This window comes from Oncorhynchus clarkii, chromosome 3 (genome assembly GCF_045791955.1).
Source record: "Oncorhynchus clarkii lewisi isolate Uvic-CL-2024 chromosome 3, UVic_Ocla_1.0, whole genome shotgun sequence".
NCBI classification, from domain to species: Eukaryota; Metazoa; Chordata; class Actinopteri; order Salmoniformes; family Salmonidae; genus Oncorhynchus; species Oncorhynchus clarkii.
In genome coordinates this window covers 52,691,051-52,718,431 of record NC_092149.1, presented here as the reverse complement: position 1 = coordinate 52,718,431, position 27,381 = coordinate 52,691,051, and the positions used below count along the sequence as shown (strand labels likewise).

The following is a 27,381-nucleotide window of genomic DNA, read 5'->3' as shown; positions in this document are numbered from 1 at the left end:
TCAGCATGCCAATTGCACACTCCCTCAACACTTGAGACTTCTGTGGCGTGACAAAACTGCTCATTTTAGAGTGGCCTTTTGTCCCCAGCACAAGATGCACGTGTGTAATAATGATCATGCTGTTTAATCAGCTTTTTGATATGTCACACCTGTCAGGTGGATGGATTACCTTAGCAAAGGAGAAATGTTCACTAACAAGGATGTAAAAAAAAAAATTGAGTGTGTATTGACAATTTCTGGATTATTTTATTTCAACTCATGAAACATGGGACCAATACTTGCTGCATTTATATTTTTGTTCAGTGTATCAGTATCGACAAGGCCTATTGATTAACGAAACTCAATGTTTCTCGTATTATTTTGTTCTATAATTTGCCATTTACCTTGAAACATTTTTTCTTACACTGTCTCAATGGGCCACTACACTGTAAATAGGAGATTAAGTGTAATGGCTCAAGTCACTCTTGACGTCGAAACGTCAGCCAACTGCCCGCATCCTGTACAATGGATTCAAGTGAGCTAAAATAACTACATCTCTGCTTTTTTATTTTATTAAGTGCTCCAACTCCTTTCTACCTCGAAAGAGTAAATTGGATATTTGAGAAACAGTTCGTAAATACAAGGACATTTTCCAGTGTCATATAACAACTTCCAATGTCACGTGTTGAGCAATCGGTCATGAGGTTTATTGTGTGCAAAAGGTAAGCGCCACCTGTCACCAACAGCACAAGGTCGGCTGATAACAGGTAAAGAAAGGTAAGACTGTTTTCAAAGATTCATAGTTTTAGATCTGGCAATATTAACAATATCAGTAACAAAACGCCTTTGTCTGATTTTAACACCTGCACACATGAAAGTAGTACCTACCTACCTGATTTTGTTGTATTATTCTATATCCAGTGATATACATACATAATTTCGGTTCCGTTAATGCCTGGGTGTTTTGCGCCACCTAGTGTAAGCTAAGGTTGTTCACTTTTATTTACAGGAAGAGCATCTACTGTGACAAAATGGTGTCATTAATCTGCACGCTCCAGGACCATCGAGATGAAGTATATTGGTGCGCGTTCTCCCCCACACTACTGGCGACTTGCTCCGGGGATAAGACCATACGCATCTATAACACCAATGACTTCTCGGAGTTGCCGTTTTCGCCTCTGTCAGGCCATCGCTATGGAGTTCACTGCTGCAGTTTCAGTGTATGTGGCACCTACCTGTTCACCTGTTCCACAGACGCTTTAACTATCATTTGGAGTATGGCAACAGGTGAGGTAAAGACGAAATTTGAACATCCTGGAGGCAGCCCAGTCAGGGTGTGCTCACTGTCTCCCAACTCCTCTCTCCTGCTGTCAGGGGCATCAGATGGAACCTTGGCCCTTTGGGATTTCCACTCTAAGAAATTACGCAAGTAGGTTATAGATCATGAGACAAATCCCTATATTGCATTGTATCAGTCAAAAGTTTGGACACACCTACTCATTCAAAGGTGTTTCTTTATTTTTACATTGTAGAATAATAGTGAAGACATCAAAACTATGAAATAACACATGGAATCATGTAGTAACCAAAAAAGTGTTAAATCAAAATATATTTGAGATTCTTCAAAAAGACCACCCTTTGCCTTGATGACAGCTTTGCACACTTGGCATTCTCTCAGCCACCTTCATGAGGTAGTCACCTGGAATGCATTGTAATGAACAGGTGTGCCTTGTTAATAGTTAATTTGTGGAATGTCTTTCCTTCTTAATGCGTTTGAGCCAATCAGTTGTGTTGTGACAAGGTAGGTGGGGATTGCCCTATTTGGTAAAAGACCAAGTCCATATTATGGCATGATCAGCTCAAATAAGCAAAGAGAAACAACAGTCCATTACTTTAAGACATGAAGGTCAGTTAATCCGGAAAATGTCAAGAACTTTGAACGTTTCTTCAAGTGCAGTTGCAAAAACCATCAAGCGCTATGATGAAACTGGCTCTCATGAGGACCGCCACAGGAAAAGAAGACCCACAGTTACCTCTGCTGCAGAGGATATGTTATTATGTTATTAGTTAACTGCCCCACAGATTGCAGCCCAAATTAATTATTCGTAGAGTTCAAGTAACAGACACATCTCAACATCAACTGTTCAGAGGAGACTGCGTGAACCAGGCCTTCATGGTCAAATTGCTGCAAAAAAAACACCACTAAAGGACACCAATAAAAATGAGACTTGCTTGGGCCAAGAAACACGAGCAATGGACATTAGACCGGTAGAAATCTGTCCTTTGGTCTGATGAGTCCATATTGGAGATTTTTGGTTCCATCTGCTGTGTCTTTGTGAAATGCAGAGTAGGTGAACGGATGATCTCCGCATGTGTGGTTTCCACCGTGGAGGAGGTGTGATGGTGTGGGGGTGCTTTGCTGGTGACAGTGTCAGTGATTTATTTAGAATTTAAGGCACAATTAACCAGCATGGATACCACAGCATTCTGCAGCGATAGTCCATCCCATCTGGTTTGGGCTTAGTGAGACTTAGTTTTTTTTCAACAGGACAATGACCCAACACACCTCCAGGTTGTGTAAGGGCTATTTGACCAAGAAGGAGAGTGATGGAGTGTTGCATCAGATGACTTGGCCTCCACAATCACCCGACCTCAACCCAATTAAGATGATTTGGGATGAGTTGGACTGCAGAATGAAGGAAAAGCAGCCAATAAGTTCTCAGCATTTGTGGGAACTCCTTCAAGACTGTTGGAAAAGCATTCCAGGTGAAGCTGGTTGAGAAAATGCCAAGAGTGTGCAAAGCTGCCATCAAGTAAATGGGTGTCTAATTGGAATAATCTACATTTTGATTTGTTTAACACTTTTTTTTTTGGTTACAACATGATTCCATATGTGTTATTTCATAGTTTTGATGTCTTCACTATTATTCTACAATGTAGAAAATAGTCAAAATAAAGAAAAACCCTTGAATGTGTCCAAACTTTTGAAGTTGGTGTGTCCAATCTTGAATAAAGCATTGTATTGCTTGTCCTCATTTCTCCAACCTAATAAGTGTATATAGGCCTACTCTTTAAAATGGTACGTCATATTCCAATGTTCAACCTCCCAGATCTAAGGCCGTGACAGAGGCCACGGTGATGGCGTGCTGCTTCACTCCATGTGGTCAGATGTTTGTGACAGGATGTACATCTGGAGATATCAAAGTGTGGGATTTGGACATGAAGCAGCTCTATGCAGAGAGGGATGCCCATGATATGGGGGTGGCCTGCTGCCATTTTGCACCCCAGTTTGACATTGGTAAGATGAGCACAGCATAGTTACCTCATTCCCTGATCCTCTCATTGAGTCACTGTTCTTTTCAACAAATTGGGATAGTGCCCAGTTGAGGTATCATGTGTAAGGAAAAAACACACATACAGTACCGCTCAAAAGTTTGGACACACCTACAAATTCATGGATTTTTCTTTATTTTGACTATTTTCTACATTGTATAACAATAGTGATGACATCACAACTATGAAATAACACATATGGAATCATGGAGTGACAAAGTGTTCAACAAATCAAAATATATTTTAGATTCTTCAAAGTAGCCACATTTTCTCAACCAGCTTCACCTGGAATGCATTTCCAACAGGAGTTCCCACATATACTAGGCTCCTGAGTGGCGTGGTTGTCTAAGACACTGCATTTCAGTGCAAGAGGTGTCACTGCAGTACCTGGTTCGAATCCAGGCTGCATCACATCCAGCCGTGATTCGGAGTCCCATAGGGCGGTGAACAATTGGCCCAGTGTCGCCAGAGTTTTTCCTTTCCTTTTTTCCTTCTGCGGTCCAACTCATCCCAAACCAGCCAGCTCGCAGTTGTAAATGAGACTTCAACTGGCCTACCTGGTAAAAGGCCTCCACAATCAACCGATCTCAACCCAATTGAGATGGTTTGGGATGAGTTGGACAATAGAAAAATCTGTATACAGTGAAGTAAGGAGGTGAGGCAATAAATAGGCCAATAGTGGCAAAGTAATTACAATTGATAGAGTGATATATGTGCAAGTACAAATACTGATGAGGTAGGTAGTTGGTTGGATTTATTTACAGATGGGCTGTGTACAGCTGCAGCGATCGGTAAGCTGCTCTGACAGCTGACGCTTAAAGTTAGTGAGGGAGATATAAGTCTCCAAACTCCAACTAAATTTAAAACAGTTATAGGCTGTGATAGGAGAAAACTGAAGATAGCTCATCAACATTGTAGTTACTCCACAATACTAACCTAAATGACAGAGTAAAAAGAAGAAAGCCTTTACAGAATCAAAATATTCCAAAACATGCATTGTGTTTGCAACAAGGCACTAAAGTAAAACTGCAAAAAATGTGGCAAAGAAATTAACTTGGTCTTGAATACAAAGCATTATGTTTTGGACAAATCAACACAACTCATCACTAAGTACCACGCATGGTGGTGGCTGCATCATGTTATGGGTATGCTTGTCATCGGCAAGTACTAGGGAGTTTTTTTAGGATAAAAATAAATGTAATAGAGCTAAGCACAGGCAAAATCCTAGAGGAAAACCTGGTTCAGTCTGCTTTCCAACAGACACTGGGAGACAAATTCACATTTGCAGCAGCAAAATAACCTAAAATACAAGGCTTACCAAGACAACATTGAATGTTGCTTACCAAGACAACATTGAATGTTCCTGAGTGTCCTAGTTAAAGTTTTGACTTAAATCGGCTTGAAAATCTATGGCAAGACTTGAAAATGGCTATCATTGTCAATGACCAACAACCAACTTGAGCTTGAATAATTTTTTAAAAGAATATTGTGAAATATTGTACATTCCAGGTTTGCAAAGCTCTTAGACTTACCCAGAAAGACTCACAGCTGTAATCACTGCCTAATGTAATTCTAACATGTACAGTATTGATTCAGGGGTTTGAATACTTATGTAAATTAGATATTTCTATGTGACATTTTTTGTACATTTTCAAAAAACATTTTTTTTCGCTTTGTCATTACGGGGTGTGTAAATGAGTGAGGGGAAAAAATATATTTATTGATTTTGAATTCGGGCTGTAACACAACAAAATGTGGAATGAGAAAATGGGTATGAATACTTTCTGAAGACACTGTAGATCAGTATTTGTATTTATTTCCTACAGTCTTTTTTAGATGTTCCACCCGCTCTCAGCTAATCATTTATTAAACTGGTGAAACATTTATTTACTCTTTAATCAATCATTAACATGAGTTCCTATTATCAATGCAATCCATTTAAGATTGTCAGAGTTGAATTCTAGAAATTGCCTGAAATGTATTATCAATGTTGCCCAGCACTTCAAATGATAGGCAACAACCATGTGTGTCCTCCTATTGTGATGGGGTTTTATTATGAGGGTTATTGCCTGGTTTGTAAACAAGTTAATATTATTATTCTGATGGAGGGCCAATGTGCCGCGTTTGTTCCTCTGCTCCACAGATTTCAGTTCGGTCGAGTTTCGATTGGCCTCCTGTGGACAGGACAGTCAACTGAAGGTATGGATCGTATCTCAGCATGGTGCAGCAGGTAAGCTGGCCTGGCCTTCATTCACCCCAGTCTCTCTCTCTCTTCTCTCTCTCGCGAAAAGATAGGGAGCAGCATCAAAAACCTTGAATTATCTGAACTGAATAAAATAATTGCATTAGTTTAGAACAAACCGCATCAGTACCTTTCCATATGAACATTTAATAAATGTATCCAAACTTTGTTTCAAGTCTGTTTATGGTATTTTCAACACATACTAGTTAAAGAGTCCAATATGCTGGTCTCTGTTCTAGATGTGTGTATATCTGTATATATACGGTACCAGTCAAGTTTGGACACACCTACTCATTCAAAAGTTTTTCTTTATTTTTACTATTTTCTACATTTTAGAATAATAGTGAAGACATCAAAACTATGAAATAACACACATGGAATTATGTAGTAACCAAAAAAGTAGCCACCCTTTTCCTTGATGACAGCTTTGCACACTCTTGGCATTCTCTCAACCAGCTTCACCTGGAATGCTTTTCCAACAGTCTTGAAGGAGTTCCTACACATGCTGAGCACTTGTTGGATGCTTTTCCTTCACTCTGCGGTCCAACTCATCCCAAACCATCTCAATTGGGTTGAGGTCGGGTGATTGTGCAGGCCAGGTTATCTGATGCAACACTCCATCACCCTCCTTCTTGGTCAAATAGCTCTTACACAGCCTGGAGGTGTGTTGGGTCATTGTCCTATTGAAAAACAAATGATAGTCCCACTAAACCCAAACCAGATGGGATGGCATATCACTGGAGAATGTCTGTGATTTTATGGCATGCTTAACCAGCATGGCTACCACAGCAGTGTCACCACCCCACACCACACCACCTCCTCCATGCTTCACGGTGGGAACTACACATGAGGAGATCATCCGAAACAGCTGTTCCTGGGTGAGCCGTGTGTCCAGAGTGGTGTTCCACATGGATGTGTTGTGGTGCCTTTGTCCTAGAGCAGCAGACACAGGACACTGAAGGGAGCACACAGAAACACAGGGAATGAAACCAGAGAACACGTACCTCTCACAGGCTGCAGAATAGGCCGCCTGCTGCAAAGTACAGGCCCTGGTGCTGTGCCTCGCCTGGTTATTGTTCCACAGTCACAGGAAATTGTCCTTTGCAGATGGGCTTAGCCGCATGGGTGGAATTTTTATTGTCATCATTTTTCAGTTCTCTTTTGTGTCAGTAACCTTTCAATTCAACTGGCATTCTGCTTCTGCTTCCTGTAGCCGATGTGTTATTATTCATGCGTTTCCTCCTTAATTGTCCTGTAGCATTTTTTTGTTTGTTGTTGTTGTGTGTTTTAGAAAGAAAAAAAATATTTCTATCTTTATCTCTTCATTCACTGTGAATTTTAATAGCCACATGGCCATCACTACTTACTCAGCCTGTAAAGGCTCAATTAAAAAGAAGCAATTAGAGATTTTGAATGACTTGCCAGCAGGGAAAGAATGTCATGTAGATAAGATGAATTTGAAAAGGGACAACAGCCTTACCACAGTGCTCAGTTGTCAACCTGCAAACACGATGTGGCATTACTGAATTGGAATGTAGTGTGTGTGTGTGTGTGTGTGTGTGTAGCCAAATCCTAAATGAACAGTCAGTTGTTAATCCAACTGTGTTTGTGGTCATGGGAAGGGTTCCAGGGATGGTCAGAGGGGTGGTCAGTGTGACACACAGCCAGTGGGTGCGAGGTCTTCTCTACATGAGGTCTTTGTGTGTTATTGATTCCCAGCCTGTGAGATGAAGCTGCTCCACACGCTGACTGGTCAGTCGGCCCCTGTGCTCTCCTGTGCCTTCTCTTCTGATGGTGAGCTGCTTGTCTCAGGGTAAGATCGTCCGTCCTCCATGTATGCTCTGATGTTAGTCCTCTCATGACCCTTAACCCTAACCATAGCTCTGGTCCAGGGCGTTTTGTGCGGATGGCGAGCTGCATGAACACCCTGGACCAGAGCTATCCTTACGCAAGCCGCACAAATGCCTTAGACCAGACCCACTTGGCACACACTGGTTGAATCAACGTTGTTTCCACATCATTTCAATGACATTACGTTGAACCAACGTGGAATATGCTTTGACGTCTGTACCCAGTGGGGACTACCCTAACACTCATTTTGGCATAGCCTTAATGCTACTCTAGGGTACTTACAGGAATAATTACAGTCATAGCATCACTGTAATGTAAGGTGTGACCAAATAATTCTATACATCCCTATTCAGTAGGAATAAGCCTCTGTTGGTATAATCAGGTAGAAACATCCATTGCTGCTTTTAAATACTGCTGTTATCCTATTGTACCACTAGGGGTCTCTACTCTCTACTCTGTTACAACATTCTGCTCTGTGAGTGAGGCTTCAATCTCATTCATGCTCGTGTTTGTTCAGTGAAGTAGCAGTTTTTGCTTAATTTCTGCACATAATGGGAAAATACAATTGTTTTATGTGTGATTTATTTGTTTGTATCTTGTACTGATGAGCTGTTGAGAAAAATAAATACATGTAATCACTCTTACGTGTTCTTCAACAGCTCAGTGGATAAAACGGTGACCGTGTACAATGCGGTATGTAAAACACAATCTTGGGTGTGGTCTTAGTAAGTTGTTTTGCTTTTTAAACAGATGTATCCGTCCACACTAACACCACTGCTTCCCGTGTACAAATCACAGTCTCTAAACAGTGAGAAATGCCAGACATTCTTCTTTGTCAATGTTTGTTAATCTCTTCCTTTGTAGAGCAATGGAGTCCTCCTTCACACTTTGAAACGGCATGAGAGGTACCAGCATGACCTGCCTGTTACTCTCTGACGTTTGATAACTCAGTGGAATTGTATGCATCAAATACACTGAATTCCTGTGCCTCCCTCTCTTAGCTTTGTGACAGCCTGTGCATTCTCTCCAACCCTGCCCTGGATGGCTACTGGCTCCATGGACAAGAAGGTCAACGTGTGGAGGATAGCAGATAGAGATAGCGGGCAGGGTAGGTAGTAGCCTGTACTCCTAATGTACCGATCAAAGCCCAGCAGCCATTTTGTGTGAGCCAGGCAGCCAGTTCCACAGGGAGTGTAGTGTGAATGTAGCCCCAGCGGGAGAAGCTCCTCTGGGAGAGCTGGAGGAGTACTGTGCCTGCTCTGCTGACAGGGCCAGACTAAAAGTAAAAAAATAAAGAGGAAGATAAGTGTTTCCAATGACATCATCAACCAGTTTCTAGACAATTTGTATGCAGTTGGTTAACATCACATGATGCACACTCATGATGTCATTGGAAACACTTATCTTCTATATTTTTTACTACAAAATGTAGAAACGGGCCATTTGACGTTTGGGTGGTGCTGGAGATGATGAATAGGAAGTATAATTATTATTTTATTTTTTCCCCCCCTTTAATGGTCATTAGCAGGCTGGCTCTGAACCTAGGTGATGCAATCCATAATGACCTTGTCTAACCTCTAAGCCCCACAGTGCCACACTTGCAGAGGGCCCAATGGAGAGATAGAGATAAATCAGGTGAAATGTCTTAAACACGTAAACACTCAGGAAATGAAGCCGTGTCTGCAGACATCAGGGGGCCAAGCTAGACTAGAGTATTCAACAGAGGGTTTCCTTCTGAGAGTAGGCACGTTGACGGAGCACATTCCAAGCTCTCCCTCTTGCTCTGTGTACACAATCTCCTTTGAATGTGATTCATGTTGCGTTTTCTTGTGACTTCTAGCTCAACCCAGGAACCCCTCGTGCCAAGGTAAGAACACACAGGGAAATGTCTTCTCATTCGTTCCAGTGCACGATGGGATGGTCAGGAGCAGAAGTCTCCAGATACTGGCCACAGATGCTGATCTTTGGTTAGTTTAGCATTTACCCCACTAATGGGGTTAGGATTAGGGGAGCTGATCCTAGATCTGTACGTAGGGGAGCTGGAGCCAGATGCTGGGCCAATAAATGGATGAGATGTCTGGAGGAGGCATTAAAATAAACGATGAGGACTTGTAAAGTGACAGATGACGAGGAGGAGCCAGTTCAAGAGTGGAACTTTTCCAGATAAAAAAACAACCCTCTCTTGGCAGAGCTCCCCCCCCCCCCCCCCCCCCCCCCCCCCCAGTCAGCTAGGCTCCCAGAAGCTTCACGGATATTGACATGACCTTCCCCTGAGTCCCAAATAGAGTGCACTACTTTTGACTAGGTCCGTAGGGTGCCATTTGGGATGCAGGCTCAGATTCCCATCTCTGTGGGACTGTGAAGGGGGAGGTGTTACCGTACAGTGCAGGCAGATTTGATAAGAGGCCACTTACTGTTCTGGTGCGTTTCGGTTGATAGTGTTGGTGATGTTTCACATAACATCATTAAGCCTCCATCCACATGTATGCTTCTGAGAGGGAAATTCAGTGGGGAAGTCAGTGGTGGTGGTATTTTGGCCTGAGGGGCAAGGAAATGATTGTGAATGACTGGGATAACAGATAGCGAGAGATGGAGGGTGACGTGAAGGGAGCGAGAGAGGTGAGGAAAAGCGAACAATGCCACGTTAATGTGAAATATCACTCAGCTGCTTAATGATAAACACTCCATGCTTTACATTTCCTACGTGGCGTCATTAGCAAGCGCAGGACACAACACTGTGCGTTTTATCTTGGCGATACATGAAAAATGATAGCCGCTCGCACAATGTCATGTGAAGGTTGCCTCTGACGAACAGTATGCCTGGAAAGGCCAGAAAAACCCAACCTTGTCCGGGGGGGCGGGGCGGGGCTCCGAAGCTGATAAATATTCCCAGGGCATGCAAATGTGATTTAAAGCACTGTTGATAAAAAGAGGATGTATAGTTTGGTGACAGGTTAGGAATCACTGGTTGGTCATTTGCTATCAGCACCGATGGAGGGTCTTCTTTGTGTGGAATGTGTGGGATGTGTTTGTAGGGATCTGATAAGTAGTATTGCAGGAGACGGCGGGGGTGAAGGACTCGAGGAGGGGGCATGTGGGAAGGCCCTTCCTCCCTTCCTGTGTTTGTGTGTGTCCCACAGGAGCAGGAAGGAAGCTGTCAGGTCACTCCAGGCTGCTGGTGAGCGACTGGTCTGAGGAGGATGTGTTGGCCTGGCTGAGTGAGGAGGGTCTGGAGGAGCTGGTCACAACCTTCACAACCAATAACATAGACGGGCCTGAGCTGCTCTGTCTGACCAAGGAGACCCTGGCCTCAGAGCTGAGCATTGGTAAGGACATGGAATTCACAACTAGGGTTGCAAAATTCTGGTAACGTTCCCCAAATTACCAGATTTTCCAGAAACCCAGGTTCAGTGTTTCTCCTATATATTATTTTGCAAAGGTGGGGTATGGGGGGGATACTTTTTGTTGTAGGAGTTTGAGAAGAGTTGACAGGAAATGGTGCAGCGTGAAAGCTAATTTCCTGCAGTTCTGCACATTTTGCAATGGCTAATTCTGTATTCTTATGCTCAAACATTGTAACCAAATCAATGGGGACCCCAATCAGGGACCCTAAGCATGTGCTCTGCGTGCTCGGTCGGTAATCCAGCCATGCCAAAAGAACTCAAATTAATTTTATTTATTGGTTTAATCGTTTTAGCTTTTATTCTGGTGATTTGTAGTTCTCAAAGATTTTATATATATCTAATGTAAATAGATATGAATGTAAATTATATTTTCTACAAACTTTCTGACTGCTTCTAGTCATTTAAATTTACACTGAAGGTGTTTTTCCATCCAGATTAATTTAGTAAAAAATGTGGGTGTGGCAACAGTTTAACAGTGGTGCAGCGGAGAAACACTGCGGGTTGGAAGATTCCCGGAATCAGGACATCCAGAATCCTCCAACTATGATTTCTGTAAAACCCTTTTGCCACCCTACCTACAACACAACACACAGATCCCAGGCATGTCTAACCAGGGGCCCCGGCAGGGGTTTTGGCCCCATGAAAAGATATCACATTGGGCCCCACCACCACAGGCCACACCAACCCTACGCAATTGCTGTAGCCACACACCTCCAGAGCCCAATCAACCCATTCAACGCTTTAAATAACTCTACCTTTGCAGGCTTGCAACTCTCTTTTAGTCTAATATTTACTGTACGATGTTTACTGACAGTGAGCTGTGAAAATATAACACTGTGCAGACATGCACGCAACATTCTGCATTCAGTGGAATTCACTATTTGATGCAAGACTGTGAGCCTTCTTGCTAGCAAAGTCACTGATCAGCTTGTTTTTCAACATCCTCACTTTGTCTGTCTCTTTCTGTGCACCTTCTCTCTATCCTCATCATCTGCATTTAAAAAAAAACGTATTTTCTTTTTATTTCACCTTTATTTAACCAAGTAGGCCAGTTGATTACAAGTTCTCATTTACAACTCCGACCTGGCCAAGATAAAGCAAAGCAGTGCGACACAAACGACACATGGGATAAGAAAACGTACAGTCAATAACACAATAGAAAAATATATGTCAGTGTGTGCAAATGTAGTAAGATTAGGGTGGTAAGGCAATAAATAGGCCATAGTGGCGAAATAATTACAATTTAGTATTAATACTGGCGTGATAGATGTGCAGATGATGATGTGCAAGTAGAGATACTGGGGTGCAAAAGATCAACAAAAAACAATATGGGGATGAGGTAGTTGGGTATGCTATTTACAGATGGGCTGTGTACAGGTACAGTGATCGATCGGTAAGCTGCTCTGACAGATGATGCATAAAGTTAGAGAGGGAGATATAAGTGTCCACTCATTGGCAGCAGAGAACTGGAAGGAAAGGCGACCAAAGGAGGAGTTGGCTTTGGGGATGACCAGTGAAATATACCTGCTGGAGCGCGTGCTACGGGTGGGTGTTGCTATGGTGACCAGTTAGCTGAGATAAGGCGGGACTTTACCTAGCAAAAATGACCGTTTAGCCAGTGGGTTTGGCAACAAATATGAAGCGAGGGCCAGCCAACAAGAGCATACAGGTCGCAGTGGTGAGTAGTATATGGGGCTTTGGTGACAAAACGGATGGCACTGTGATAGCAAAATGGATGTAGTCTGAGTAGAGTGTTGGAGGATATTTTGTAAATGACATCGCCGAAGTCAAGGATCAGTAGGATAGTCAGTTTTACGAGGGTATGTTTGGCAGCATGAGTGAAGGAGGCTTTGTTGCGAAATAGGAAGCCGATTCAAGATTTCATTTTGGATTGGAGATGCTTAATGTGAGTCTGGAAGGAGAGTTTTCAGTCTAACCAGACACCTAGGTATTTGTAGTTGTCCACATATTCATATAAGTCAGAACCGTCCAGAGTAGTGATGCTAGGCGGGCGGGTGGGTGCAGACAGCAATCTGTTGTGGAGCATGCATTTAGTTTTGCTAGCATTTAAGCGCAGTTGGAGGCCACGGAAGTAGTGTTGTATGGCATTGAAGCTTGTTTGGAGGTTTGTTAGCACAGTGTCCAAGGAAGGGCCAGATGTATACAGAATGGTTTTGTCTGCGTAGAGGTGGATCAGAGAATCACCAGCAGCAAGAGCGATATCATTGATACATACAGAGAAAAGAGTCGGCCCGAGAATTGAACCCTGTGGCACCCCCAGAGACTGCCAGAGGTCCGGACAACAGGCCCTCCGATTTGACACACTGAACTCTATCTGAGAAGTAGTTGGTGAACCAGGCGAGGCAGTCACTTGAGAAACCAAGGCTATGGAGTCTGCCGATAAGAATGCAGTGATTGACAGAGTCGAAAGCCTTGGCCAGGTCGATAAAAACGGCTGCACAGTACTGTCTTTTATCTATGGCGGTTATGATATATTTTAGGACCTTGAGCGTGGCTGAGATGCACCCATGACCAGCTCGGAAACCAGATTGCATAGTGGAGAAGATATGGTGGGATTCGAAATGGTCGGTGATCTGTTTGTTAACTTGGCTTTTGAAGACTTTAGAAAGGCAGGGCAGGATGGATATAGGTCAATAACAGTTTGGGTCTGGAGTGTCTCCCCCTTTGAAGAGGTCAATGACCGCGGAAGCTTTCCAATCTTTAGGGATCTCAGATGATACAAAAGAGAGGTTGAACAGGCTAGTAATAGGAGTTGCAACAATTTCGGCAGATAATTTTATAAAGAGAGGGTCCAGATTGTCTAGCCCAGCTGATTTGTAGGGAACCAGATTTTGCAGCTCTTTCAGAACATCAGCTATCTGGATTTGGCGGAAGGAGAAGTGGGGGGGGGGGGGGGGCTTGGGAAAGTTGCTGCGGGGGGTGCATAGCTGTTGGCCGGGGTAGGGGTAGCCAGGTAGAAAGCATGGCCAGCCGTAGAAAAATGCTTATTGAAATTCTCGATTATTGTAGATTTATCGGTGGTGACAGTGTTTCCTAGCCTCAGTGCAGTGGACAGCTGGGAAGAAGGGCTCTTATTCTCCATGGACTTTACAGTGTCCCAGAACCTTTTGGAATTAGTGCTACAGGATGCAAATTACTGTTTGAAAAAGCTAGCCTTAGCTTTCCTAACTGACTGTGTATATTGTTTTCTGACTTCCCTGAAAAGTTGCATATCGCGGGGGCTATTCGATGCTAATGCAGTCTTTGTGCTAGTCAAGGACAGTCAAGTCTGGAGTGAACCAAGGGCTATATCTGTTCTTAGTTCAACATTTCTTTGAATGGGGCATGCTTATTTAAGATGGTGAGGAAAGCATTTTTAAAGAATAACCAGGCATCCTCTACTGACGGGATGAGGTCAATATCCTTCCAGGATACCCGGGCCAGGTCGATTAGAAAGGCCTGCTTGCTGAGGTGTTTTAGGGAGCGTTTGACAGTGATGAGGGGTGGTTGTTTGACCGCAGACCCATCGTGGACGCAGGCATTGAGGCAGTGATCGCTGAGATCCTGGTTGAAGACAGCGGAGATGTATTTAGAGGGCAGGTTGGTCAGGATGATATCTATGAGGGTGCCCATGTTTACGGATTTATGGTTGTACCTGGTAGGTTCCTTGATAATTTGTAGGAGATTGACGGCATCTAGCTTAGATTGTAGGACGGCCGGGGTGCTAAGCATATCCCAGGTTAGGTCACCTAACAGTACGAACTCTGAAGATGGATGGGGGGCAATCAATTCACATGGTGTCCAGGGTACAGCTGGGGGCTGAGGGGGGTCTATAACAAGCGCCAACAGTGAGACACTTATTTCTGGAAAGGTGGATTTTTAAAAGTAGAAGCTTGAATTGTTTGGGCACAGACCTGGATAGTAAGACAGAACTCTGCAGGCTATCTCTGCAGTAGATTGCAACTCTGCCCCCTTTGGCAGTTCTATCTTGATGTAAAATGTTGTAGTTGGGGATGGAAATTTCTCAATTTTTGGTGGCCTTCCTAAGCCAGGATTCAGACACGGCAAGGACATCAGGGTTGGCGGAGTGTGCTAAAGCAGTAAATAAAACGCATTTAGGGAGGAGGCTTCTGATGTTAACGTACATGAAACCAAGGCTTTTACAAATACCGAAGTTAACAAATGAGAGCGCCTAGGGTGTAGGTGTAAAGCTGGGGGCTGGGTTAACCTCTACATCACCAGAGGAACAGAGGAGGAGGAGGATAAGGGTACGGCTGAAGTCTATAAGAATTGGTCGTCTAGTGCGTTGGGAACAGAGAATAAAAGGAGCAGATTTCTGGGCGTGATAGAATAGATTCAAGGCATAATGTACAGGCAAGGGTATGGTAGGATGTGAGTAAAGTGGTGGTAAACCTAGGCATTGATTGACAATGATAGAGCTTGCATCTCTGGAGACACCAGTTAAGCCAGGTGAGGTCTCCCCATGTGTGGGGTGTGTGACAAAAGAGCTATCCAAGGCATGTTGAGCTGGACTAGGGGCTCTACAGTGAAATACAACAATAATAACTAACCGGAACAGCAGAAGACAAGGCATATTGACATTAGAGAGAGGCATGTGTAGCCGAGTGATCATAGGGTCCAATGAGCAGCAATAGGTGCGTCAGGGAGCCGTTCGGTAGTCGCTACTGTGCTAGGCGAACAGAAGGCACGGCTTTCAGAAAGCTAGCGGGCCGTGGCTAGCAGATTGGTCATTGGTACTGCCGGCACTGTCTTTCACCTCTTCCTCCACTTCCACACTCCTCCCTGACAAAACTGTATCACTTGAAGAGGGTCCTGGCTCTGTAGTGTGCTTGACGCATATGATAGTATATCCTATAATATCGTTTGTAATAACATCATAATCAAAATTTCAGTTGCTATTTCAGTTACTTTAATAACTTAAATCAACTTCATGCACCACGTAAAAAAATTAAGCAGCACTGAAAACTGCAGAATATTGACCCAAATTATCCCCATCCCACCACTAGATGTCAGTAAACTACCATATTTCAGTCTGCATCAAAGCCATGGAGACGTACCTTGGCCATATGATTTGAAGGTATTATTTTAACATTGGCTGTCACTTATACAGACTGAGTCACTCAATGCTTCAAACTGTCCAGCATCCAATACAGGCTAGGCTGTTTTTGTTTCATATAATGGCCATTATGTGGAAAAATAATTAGTGTTTGAATTCTTATCATTCAAAAAGGGTTGAATCATTTTCATTTTTTTCATAATAATAAAAAAAGATATTCCCAAGCACTATGCCAACTGACATGTCATTCAACACTATGCTGCTCACCTTCTTTTTCAGTTGGGAGACAGGGCTGGTTCAGGGGGATGGGGAGACAGGGCTGGTTCAGGGGTATGGGGATGGGGAGACAGGGCTGGTTCAGGGGTATGGGGATGGGGAGACAGGGCTGGTTCAGGGGTATGGGGATGGGGAGACGGGGCTGGTTCAGGGGTATGGGGATGGGGAGACAGGGCTGGTTCAGGGGTATGGGGATGGGGAGACAGGGCTGGTTCAGGGGTATGGGGAGACAGGGCTGGTTCAGGGGTATGGGGATGGGGAGACAGGGCTGGTTCAGGGGTATGGGGAGACAGGGCTGGTTCAGGGGGATGGGGAGACAGGGCTGGTTCAGGGGTATGGGGATGGAGAGACAGGGCTGGTTCAGGGGTATGGGGATGGGGAGACAGGGCTGGTTCAGGGGTATGGGGATGGGGAGACAGGGCTGGTTCAGGGGTATGGGGATGGGGAGACAGGGCTGGTTCAGGGGTATGGGGATGGGGAGACAGGGCTGGTTCAGGGGTATGGGGATGGGGAGACAGGGCTGGTTCAGGGGTATGGGGAGACAGGGCTGGTTCAGGGGTATGGGTATGGGGAGACAGGGCTGGTTCAGGGGTATGGGGAGACAGGGCTGGTTTCAGGGGTATGGGTATGGGGAGACAGGGCTGGTTCAGGGGTATGGGGATGGGGAGACAGGGCTGGTTCAGGGGTATGGGGATGGGGAGACAGGGCTGGTTCAGGGGTATGGGGATGGGGAGACAGGGCTGGTTCAGGGGTATGGGGATGGGGAGACAGGACTGGTTCAGGGGTATGGGGATGGGGAGACAGGGCTGGTTCAGGGGTATGGGGATGGGGAGACAGGGCTGGTTCAGGGGTATGGGGATGGGGAGACAGGGCTGGTTCAGGGGTATGGGGATGGGGAGACAGGGCTGGTTCAGGGGTATGGGGAGACAGGGCTGGTTTCAGGGGTATGGGTATGGGGAGACAGGGCTGGTTCAGGGGTATGGGGATGGGGAGACAGGGCTGGTTCAGGGGTATGGGGATGGGGAGACAGGGCTGGTTCAGGGGTATGGGGATGGGGAGACAGGGCTGGTTCAGGGGTATGGGGATGGGGAGACAGGACTGGTTCAGGGGTATGGGGATGGGGAGACAGGGCTGGTTCAGGGGTATGGGGATGGGGAGACAGGGCTGGTTCAGGGGTATGGGGATGGGGAGACAGGGCTGGTTCAGGGGTATGGGGATGGGGAGACAGGGCTGGTTCAGGGGTATGGGGATGGGGAGACAGGGCTGGTTCAGGGGTATGGGGATGGGGATGGGGGAGACAGGGCTGGTTCAGGGGTATGGGGATGGGGAAACAGGGCTGGTTCAGGGGTATGGGGATGGGTAGACAGGGCTGGTTCAGGGGTATGGGGATGGGGAGACAGGGCTGGTTCAGGGGTATGGGGAGACAGGGCTGGTTCAGGGGTATGGGGATGGGGATGGGTAGACAGGGCTGGTTCAGGGGTATGGGGATGGGGATGGGGAGACAGGGCTGGTTCAGGGGTATGGGGATGGGGATGGGGAGACAGGGCTGGTTCAGGGGTATGGGGATGGGGAGACAGGGCTGGTTCAGGGGTATGGGGATGGGGAGACAGGGCTGGTTCAGGGGTATGGGGATGGGGAGACAGGGCTGGTTCAGGGGTATGGGGAGACAGGGCTGGTTCAGGGGTATGGGTATGGGGAGACAGGGCTGGTTTTATGGGTATGGGGAGACAGGGCTGGTTCAGGGGTATGGGGATGGGGAGACAGGGCTGGTTCAGGGGTATGGGGATGGGGAGACAGGGCTGGTTCAGGGGTATGGGGATGGGGAGACAGGGCTGGTTCAGGGGTATGGGGATGGGGAGACAGGGCTGGTTCAGGGGTATGGGGATGGGGAGACAGGGCTGGTTCAGGGGTATGGGGATGGGGAGACAGGGCTGGTTCAGGGGTATGGGGATGGGGAGACAGGGCTGGTTCAGGGGTATGGGTATGGGGATGGGGGAGACAGGGCTGGTTCAGGGGTATGGGGATGGGGAGACAGGGCTGGTTCAGGGGTATGGGGAGACAGGGCTGGTTCAGGGGTATGGGTATGGGGAGACAGGGCTGGTTCAGGGGTATGGGGAGACAGGGCTGGTTTCAGGGGTATGGGTATGGGGAGACAGGGCTGGTTCAGGGGTATGGGGATGGGGAGACAGGGCTGGTTCAGGGGTATGGGGATGGGGAGACAGGGCTGGTTCAGGGGTATGGGGATGGGGAGACAGGGCTGGTTCAGGGGTATGGGGATGGGGAGACAGGGCTGGTTCAGGGGTATGGGGATGGGGAGACAGGGCTGGTTCAGGGGTATGGGGATGGGGAGACAGGGCTGGTTCAGGGGTATGGGGATGGGGAGACAGGGCTGGTTCAGGGGTATGGGGATGGGGAGACAGGGCTGGTTCAGGGGTATGGGGATGGGGATGGGGGAGACAGGGCTGGTTCAGGGGTATGGGGATGGGGATGGGGGGGGAGACAGGGCTGGTTCAGGGGTATGGGGATGGGTAGACAGGGCTGGTTCAGGGGTATGGGGATGGGGAGACAGGGCTGGTTCAGGGGTATGGGGATGGGGAAACAGGGCTGGTTCAGGGGTATGGGGATGGGGAGACAGGGCTGGTTCAGGGGTATGGGGAGACAGGGCTGGTTCAGGGGTATGGGGATGGGGATGGGTAGACAGGGCTGGTTCAGGGGTATGGGGATGGGGAGACAGGGCTGGTTCAGGGGTATGGGGATGGGGATGGGGAGACAGGGCTGGTTCAGGGGTATGGGGATGGGGATGGGGAGACAGGGCTGGTTCAGGGGTATGGGGATGGGGAGACAGGGCTGGTTCAGGGGTATGGGGATGGGGAGACAGGGCTGGTTCAGGGGTATGGGGATGGGGATGGGGAGACAGGGCTGGTTCAGGGGTATGGGGATGGGGATGGGGAGACAGGGCTGGTTCAGGGGTATGGGGATGGGGAGACAGGGCTGGTTCAGGGGTATGGGGATGGGGAGACAGGGCTGATTCAGGGGTATGGGGATGGGGAGACAGGGCTGTTTCAGGGGTATGGGGATGGGGATGGGGAGACAGGGCTGGTATGGGGATGGGGATGGGGAGACAGGGCTGGTTCAGGGGTATGGGGATGGGGGGAGACAGGGCTGGTTCAGGGGTATGGGGATGGGGATGGGGAGACAGGGCTGGTTCAGGGGATGGGGATGGGGAGACAGGGCTGGTTCAGGGGTATGGGGATGGGGATGGGGAGACAGGGCTGGTTCAGGGGTATGGGGATGGGGATGGGGAGACAGGGCTGGTTCAGGGGTATGGGGATGGGGAGACAGGGCTGGTTCAGGGGTATGGGGATGGGGAGACAGGGCTGATTCAGGGGTATGGGGATGGGGAGACAGGGCTGGTTCAGGGGTATGGGGATGGGGAGACAGGGCTGGTTCAGGGGTATGGGGATGGGGATGGGGAGACAGGGCTGGTTCAGGGGTATGGGGATGGGGAGACAGGGCTGATTCAGGGGTATGGGGATGGGGAGACAGGGCTGTTTCAGGGGTATGGGGATGGGGATGGGGAGACAGGGCTGGTTCAGGGGTATGGGGATGGGGATGGGGAGACAGGGCTGGTTCAGGGGTATGGGGATGGGGAGACAGGGCTGGTTCAGGGGTATGGGGATGGGGATGGGGAGACAGGGCTGGTTCAGGGGTATGGGGATGGGGATGGGGAGACAGGGCTGGTTCAGGGGTATGGGGATGGGGAGACAGGGCTGGTTCAGGGGTATGGGGATGGGGAGACAGGGCTGGTTCAGGGGTATGGGGATGGGGAGACAGGGCTGGTTCAGGGGTATGGGGATGGGGAGACAGGGCTGGTTCAGGGGTATGGGGATGGGGATGGGGAGACAGGGCTGGTTCAGGGGTATGGGGATGGGGAGACAGGGCTGGTTCAGGGGTATGGGGATGGGGAGACAGGGCTGGTTCAGGGGTATGGGGATGGGGAGACAGGGCTGGTTCAGGGGTATGGGGATGGGGAGACAGGGCTGGTTCAGGGGTATGGGGATGGGGAGACAGGGCTGGTTCAGGGGTATGGGGATGGGGAGACAGGGCTGGTTCAGGGGTAATGGGATGGGGAGACAGGGCTGGTTCAGGGGTATGGGGATGGGGATGGGGAGACAGGGCTGGTTCAGGGGTATGGGGATGGGGAGACAGGGCTGGTTCAGGGGTATGGGGATGGGGAGACAGGGCTGGTTCAGGGGTATGGGGATGGGGAGACAGGGCTGGTTCAGGGGTATGGGGATGGGGAGACAGGGCTGGTTCAGGGGTATGGGGATGGGGATGGGGAGACAGGGCTGGTTCAGGGGTATGGGGATGGGGATGGGGAGACAGGGCTGGTTCAGGGGTATGGGGATGGGGAGACAGGGCTGGTTCAGGGGTATGGGGATGGGGAGACAGGGCTGGTTCAGGGGTATGGGGATGGGGAGATGGGGATGGGGAGACAGGGCTGGTTCAGGGGTATGGGGATGGGGAGACAGGGCTGGTTCAGGGGTATGGGGATGGGGAGACAGGGCTGGTTCAGGGGTATGGGGATGGGGATGGGGGAGACAGGGCTGGTTCAGGGGTATGGGGATGGGGAAACAGGGCTGGTTCAGGGGTATGGGGATGGGGAGACAGGGCTGTTTCAGGGGTATGGGGTATGGGGATAGGGATGGGGAGACAGGGCTGGTTCAGGGGGATGGGGATGGGGAGACAGGGCTGGTTCAGGGGTATGGGGATGGGGATGGGTAGACAGGGCTGGTTCAGGGGTATGGGGATGGGGATGGGGAGACAGGGCTGGTTCAGGGGTATGGGGATGGGGATGGGGAGACAGGGCTGGTTCAGGGGTATGGGGATGGGGATGGGGAGACAGGGCTGGTTCAGGGGTATGGGGATGGGGAGACAGGGCTGCATCTGTTGGGCCTGACACCAGGCAGGGACAACTGATTTAGTATGAAGGTTTACCTGCAATGATTAAATGTTGGCTAAAAGAGGAGTGAAATGTTAGGGGAGCAAAAGTAGCCTATTTCACTATTTGCTAACAGGTTAATTTTCACCAGTCAAAGACTACACCCATCTTTCTTTATGAAAAATTGGGTGACAGTGTCGCCCTTTCTTTCCTCTCTCCTGTCTTTTCTTTCTTTTCGTTTTTGTAAACCAGATTGTTCTTTAGGAAGCTGAGACATGATGCTCCACCGGCATTCCTCACTCGCAATTCACTGCTAGCAAGTACCGTTCACACCTGGTTTGGGGGCAGGACCATGTAAATAGAGGGTGTGAAAAAGAAACCGTTTAGTTTTATTAGTACAATTGTAAATAAATTATTATATTAAGGATGAAAGGCTATTAATTTAATATTGAAAAAAATGTACCAAATGTCCCCCCCCCCCCCCCCCCCCACCCCCGCCATGCGGCGCCCCTGTGTCTGACCTGTGACCTGGCATCTCCATTCCTCGTTAGTAATGAAGGGACCCAGGAGTAGATACATAGGATTATTCTGGATTGTGCAATTCTGTTGGAATGGAATACATACCACAGAGGCTTTTATCTGGCTTCTAATATTCCCACAATGCTCCCCAAATCAAATTGTAATCTGCTTTGGGGCTGCCAAGGTGTGACATTACTACTTCCAAAATGTCCCATTGGAAATTACTTGCTTATATAATTAGCTTCAGACAATTTCCCATCAGCCATCAGATGACCTTAGATGTTAAAATAGTTTGGACAGGACCTAGTGTCTTACATTTTCTATAGCATGCTATTACCTCAACCATCACTGTTAGAGAGAAAATTACATGTTTACTCTGTGTCTTCACTGTGATATGATTGAAATAGATAGTGCCATAAGACTATAGTTTTCTGAATCAGTATTAATCATTACCAATGAATCGTTACTGAGGAAGCAATACACTGCTACTAATCCCCTTTCCTTTCTGCTGTCCACACTAACCTACTTTAGGATTTCCTGAAGATGCTGTTTGTGGATACAGTGAAACAAATGAGATTCTTCACCACATCTCTGTAGAGGAGGGTTCCAAAACTGACCCCATAAAAGACTGTAAAAACACCAAGTGATTTTAATTTAGGAAATCTGTTCCAAAGTATTCCCACACATAATAGAAAGATACTGTGTATGTAATTGTATAGAAATATAAGCAAGGTTTGAAATTTTACTTTTTTTTGTAAAATATCTGTTTTGGCTTCTTGCAGTCAATACAAATGATTTGTAATTATGTTCCGGCCCTCTGACCATCCTCTCAATAAATAAATTGTCCCGCGGCTGCATCCTAGTTGATGATCCTTGCTGTAGGGGTTTAGGGTGAATTCTGCATCACACCCACAGAGAGAACAGCACCTCGGTGTAGCACAGTAGGACATATGTTATCTCTAGGGACTAGCTTTTCTGGTACAACAATCCCCATCTACAGCAAACCTCAGTCCGCTGCATTACAGATTTATGGTGGTTTGTCAATGTATCCCAATGTAGTCTTGGTCCTGTGATTGTCAATATGCAAACTGTGAGGGTAAGTTACAAAGTGTATTTCGCAAGCAATCATGAATGTCACCTCATTTGCTGCAATGCAGTCACAAAGAAAGATACTGTAAATATTGCTCAGAGTTGAGCAATTCCCTTATCCGCATTAGTTAATTGTATGACTAATGGGTTCAGCAAGTCTGATTGGACGTACACATTTTGATTGAGCACTTTTCCCCACTGGGATTTGACCTTTTGTGATTGCACTGCCCGATCTATCTATAGTGCTGCATCTGCACTGAGTTTCCTCCAATCACATTGGTTGAGTTTGATCCCCATAGTCTCATGGGGCCCCTGATTGCAGGTGCTAGCTAATTAACTCTACAGAGACACTAAAGTCATGTGGTGCTGGAGTTTCTGTCTTTCACGCCACCAACACAGTTTTCTGTCAGTTCCTAGCCTAAGCGCACGTTTGTGTGTGTTTAGATCTGTTTCCCTTGAGCACCAAGTCACTAGGCACTGGCAGAACTGTGATTAACAAACAGAGCATTCCATATGTAGGTGCAAGGTCTTCCACAGGAAGAAGTCTGATTGGGTTGCTGCTAGATGGTATGAAGCTACGGTAAAAAGGTTGTATGTTCAGGTTGCATCGGAGAGAATTTTAGCTAACCCTAACTCTTTTCCTAACCTTAACCTAATTATCTTAACCTGCTACTTTAATTCTCCTAACCTGCTACGAAAAGTCACTTCTGTCCGTAGCTGTATACCATCTAGTCAAAACAGTCTGATTTGGGAGATGATCATTCCTTGGTATACATCCCGGACCCTGTAGAACTGCCTGACAATGAGGCCGTTTTCAGACTGCAGCTCAGTTCTGCTCCCCAGAGGCCCTAACTGAATCATCTACAATGCAGCCAAGAGGCGGACGGAGGCAGACGTCATTGTGTCTGGGGCTCTGTTTCACCATGCCAGAAAGGTGACGTGCTGCTCTAAATAAAGGTGGCCTACTGATACCTGCTGTCGACATACTGGCACCCACCGGAAAACCACAATTCTCTGGCCCTGGAGATGCACTATTCAAACCTATTCCGTTGGGTTTGAATAGGCTTTAGGAGTTACAATTCTATCGAGCAGCGGTTGCTTTGCTGTGCCCCAAGTGATAGCGGACATCTTCCTGGCTACCATCTCTCTTCCTGTGGAACATTCCAAGTTCCAACACCAATAACATTCAAGTGATCCTCAGGGATGACGTTCAGTTGCCTGCTGCTTTTGAAAAGCAGAGCTTTAAAACTGTCTACAGGCTTTGAATCATCAGTATTACCCTTTGTTTCTGTGAAGATGGGTGAAGGAGAATCCCAGTCAGATTTATGCATCTGTCTCTTATCGGGGTAAGCCAGAAGAAAGGATTGCACATTTTATTGAACAGTAGATGCTGTCATTGGGTTTCCTAGCACAGATAATGAGGGCTTGTTTATGGAAGCACTGACACTGGCAGTTCCTCAGTTTGGCTTTACCCTTCACCAATGTCCACACACATGCTGTGTTAATTTCTAGGGAAATGTACTACTACCACAAATAACCATAAATATGACTTATCTATACAGGCCCAGACAATCAGAATGAGTTTTAAGGGCTTTATTACAGACAGAAAAACTCTTCTTCAGTTTCATAAGCTGTCCGGGTGACAGGTCTCAAACGATCCTACAGGTGAAGAAGCCGGATGTGGAGGTCCTGGGCTGGCGTGGTTACATTTATGGTAGAGAAATTAACATTCAATTCTCTGGCAACAGCTGTGGTGGACATTCCTGCAGTCAGCATGCCAATTGCACGCTCCCTCAACTTGACACATCTGTGGCATTGTGTTGTGGGACAAAACTGCATATTTCAGTGGCCTTTTGTCTCCAGAACAAACTGCACCTGTGTATTTACATTTTTTTATTTAACAATTGCCTGCTCCCAGCACAAGGTGCACCTGTGTAATTATCGTGCTGTTTAATCTGCTTGTTGATATGCCACACCTGTCAGGTGGATGGATTATCTTGGCAAAAGAGAAATGCTCACTAACAGGGATGTAAACAAATTTGTGCACAACATTTAAGAGAAATGTTTTTTTGTGCATATGGAACATTTCTGGGTTCTTTGATTTCAGCTCTTGAAACATGGGACCAACACTTTACGTGTTGCGTTTTATATGTTTGTCCAGTATAGTTTTGTATGTTGCCATTGTTTTTCTAGAGTCGGTGGGTCTCCGTGGTAAAGTCCTGAGGAAGGTGGAAGCTCTGAAGGCAGAGTTGACGGGACTAGACGCCCCAGATGAGTTCCTCTGTCCAATCACCAGAGAGGTGATGAAGGACCCTGTCATTGCTGCAGGTGAGGGAGAGGGCATGAAAACATCTGTCTTACAGGCTGTGTATTTTTTCCATTAATTGGCCTTTTGACCAATCCGATCAGCTCTGAAAAATCTGACTTGAAAAGATTTGTCAAGACTAATTAGTGGAAAAAAGTTGGGTTGCCGGTCTAAACGCAACCGTACAGTGCATTCAGAAAATATTCAGAACCCTTCACTTTTTACACATTTTGTTACATTACAGCATTATTCTAAAAAATGTCCCTCCATCTACACACAATGCCCCAGAATGACAAAGCAAAAACAGGTTTTTAGACATTTTTGCAAATGTGTTTAAAAAGAAAAATTAAATATCTGATTTACGATTCAGACCTTTTACTCAGTACTTTGTTTAAGCACCTTTGGCAGCAATTACAGCCTCGAGTCTTCTTGGGTATGACGCTACAAACTTTGGCACACCTGTATTTGGGGAGTTTCTCGCATTCTTCTCTGCAGATCCTCTCAAGCTCTGTCAGGTTGGATGGGGCTTGTCGCTGCACAGCTATTTTCAGGTCTCTCCAGAGATGTTCAATCGGGTTCAAGTCCGGGCTCTGGCTGGGCCACTCAAGGACATTTAGAGTGTGTATGCCTTTCCAAATCATGTCCAATCAACTGAATTTACCACAGGTAGACTCCATTAAAGTTGTAGACGTGAGCTCAATATCGAGTGTCATAGTTAAGAGTTTGAATACTTATGTAAATAAGGTATTTGTTTTTTATTTTTAATACATTTGCAAACATTTAGAAAACCTGTTTTCGCTTTGTCATTATGAGGTATTGTGTGTAGACTAAGATTTGTTTTTTTAAATCCATTTTAGAATAAAGCTGTAACGTAACAAAATATGGAAAAAGGGGGTTTGAATACTTTCCAACTGCACATGTCCTTGTTCGTCAATGCTAACGTAGCCAATTTGTTATTGTTTAAAAAAAATATATGCACTGTTTCCTGCTCCAACTCACGTTATACTGTACGTAGCCTATAAAAGTAATTATGTCAATGTCTGATGTATAAAATGTGTCTAAAATCAACAGATGGATATTCCTATGAGAGAGAGGCCATTGAGAGTTGGATCAGCGCTAAGAACCGCTCCAGTCCCATGACCAACCTACCTTTACCAACCACTCTGGTCATGCCCAACAGAAGCCTGAAGACCGCTATTGGCCGTTGGACTGCCACTCAGTGATAGATTGGTGTACGAGTAATCAGTAATGCCTTATTCTGAAGCAGACTATAAAATGAGGTCACCCAATTGTTTCCTATGAGAATACTCAGTGGTGCATTTGATGATCAGGAAGTGTCATTTCAGCATGTCGCCATCTTGCTACATTAAGTTTTTGGAAACATTGCATGCGCAGTTTGATCTACTCTAGGAAGTGACGGTGCAGGCTAGCTCAGTGCTACCCCCTCTCATGGAGAACCTCAAGTTGAAGGCCAACCAGGTACTACAGGCTACCATTAGCAACTAAATGATCCTTAGTGTGTGATTTTAAAGGAATTGCTTCAAAGACATACATCCAGTGAAATAGAAATCATGTACCATGATTGTGTTTGGAAAAGGTTTTTATATCCACAAATATTTACCACAAAAATCGCCATTTCCCCATTCACTATAAATGTGGGGTCTTGTTTTCTGGAAACAATGCCTGCAGTACTGTGGTCGGCCTTCAACTTGAAATCATCAATGCGAAGGGGGCATTTCAGAATCAAGACAAATTTGTACAATGTGATCACTGACAATCAGTTCACTGCACAGTTCTATTACATACTTTTGATTAAACAAGGGTGATTATTCATGAATGAATGATATGTCGTTTGCCTGTGTGTGCCTTGCAAATTACTAGATCTTTACATCATTTGTGCAATAGGATTTTCTGGGAATAAACTAAATTGGAGTCGACGTTTATACTGTATATGCAGTATAAACATGTGGTTCTAAAATGTATTGTCTAACTTTGCTCTGGTCCATGACGTTTAGTGTGCATTCAAACGGGCTCTACCACCCTGGACCAGAGCTATGTTGAACTGTGCCTCCTGTTCCCTGCTACAATGACAGCCAGCAGGCCTGAGTGTTTTCTCTGTGGGATTTTATTTCCCTATGTTGGGAATGGCAGTAATATTCTATTACACTATGTGATTATGGGTAACACAGCTCACAATACTGGAAACATGGCAACCATTTCAACATACATACATATTAAAATACTGTCAATGGCACCATGCTCCCCCAAACCTTTTGTTTATAGATATTTATTTTTAAAACTCTTTATTATAAATTGAAGTTGTGGCATGCACTTAAACCAATATTACTTTGACAGAGCTTATTA

The 27,381-nt window shown here is 46.4% G+C and overlaps 1 protein-coding gene across 2 annotated transcripts; it reads left to right on the top strand.

Annotated features, from left to right (window-relative positions):
* Nucleotides 1-696: 696 nt before the first annotated feature.
* Nucleotides 697-27,286, top strand: LOC139397365 (WD repeat, SAM and U-box domain-containing protein 1-like). 2 transcript variants are annotated; one of them, XM_071144127.1, is made up of 12 exons: nucleotides 697-756; nucleotides 989-1,408; nucleotides 3,090-3,277; nucleotides 5,456-5,542; nucleotides 7,274-7,367; nucleotides 8,065-8,098; nucleotides 8,270-8,310; nucleotides 8,407-8,513; nucleotides 9,246-9,272; nucleotides 10,546-10,731; nucleotides 24,906-25,040; nucleotides 26,089-27,271. In XM_071144127.1, the coding sequence occupies exons 2-12, from the start codon at nucleotides 1,011-1,013 to the stop codon at nucleotides 26,238-26,240; spliced, it is 1,449 nt and encodes a 482-aa protein (XP_071000228.1). In that variant the 5' UTR covers nucleotides 697-756; nucleotides 989-1,010; the 3' UTR covers nucleotides 26,241-27,271. The 2 variants fall into 2 exon arrangements, with proteins under 2 accessions (XP_071000228.1, XP_071000235.1); XM_071144134.1 differs by lacking the exon at nucleotides 9,246-9,272 and having other exon boundaries at nucleotides 705-756; nucleotides 26,089-27,286.
* The last annotated feature ends 95 nt before the right edge of the window (nucleotides 27,287-27,381 follow it).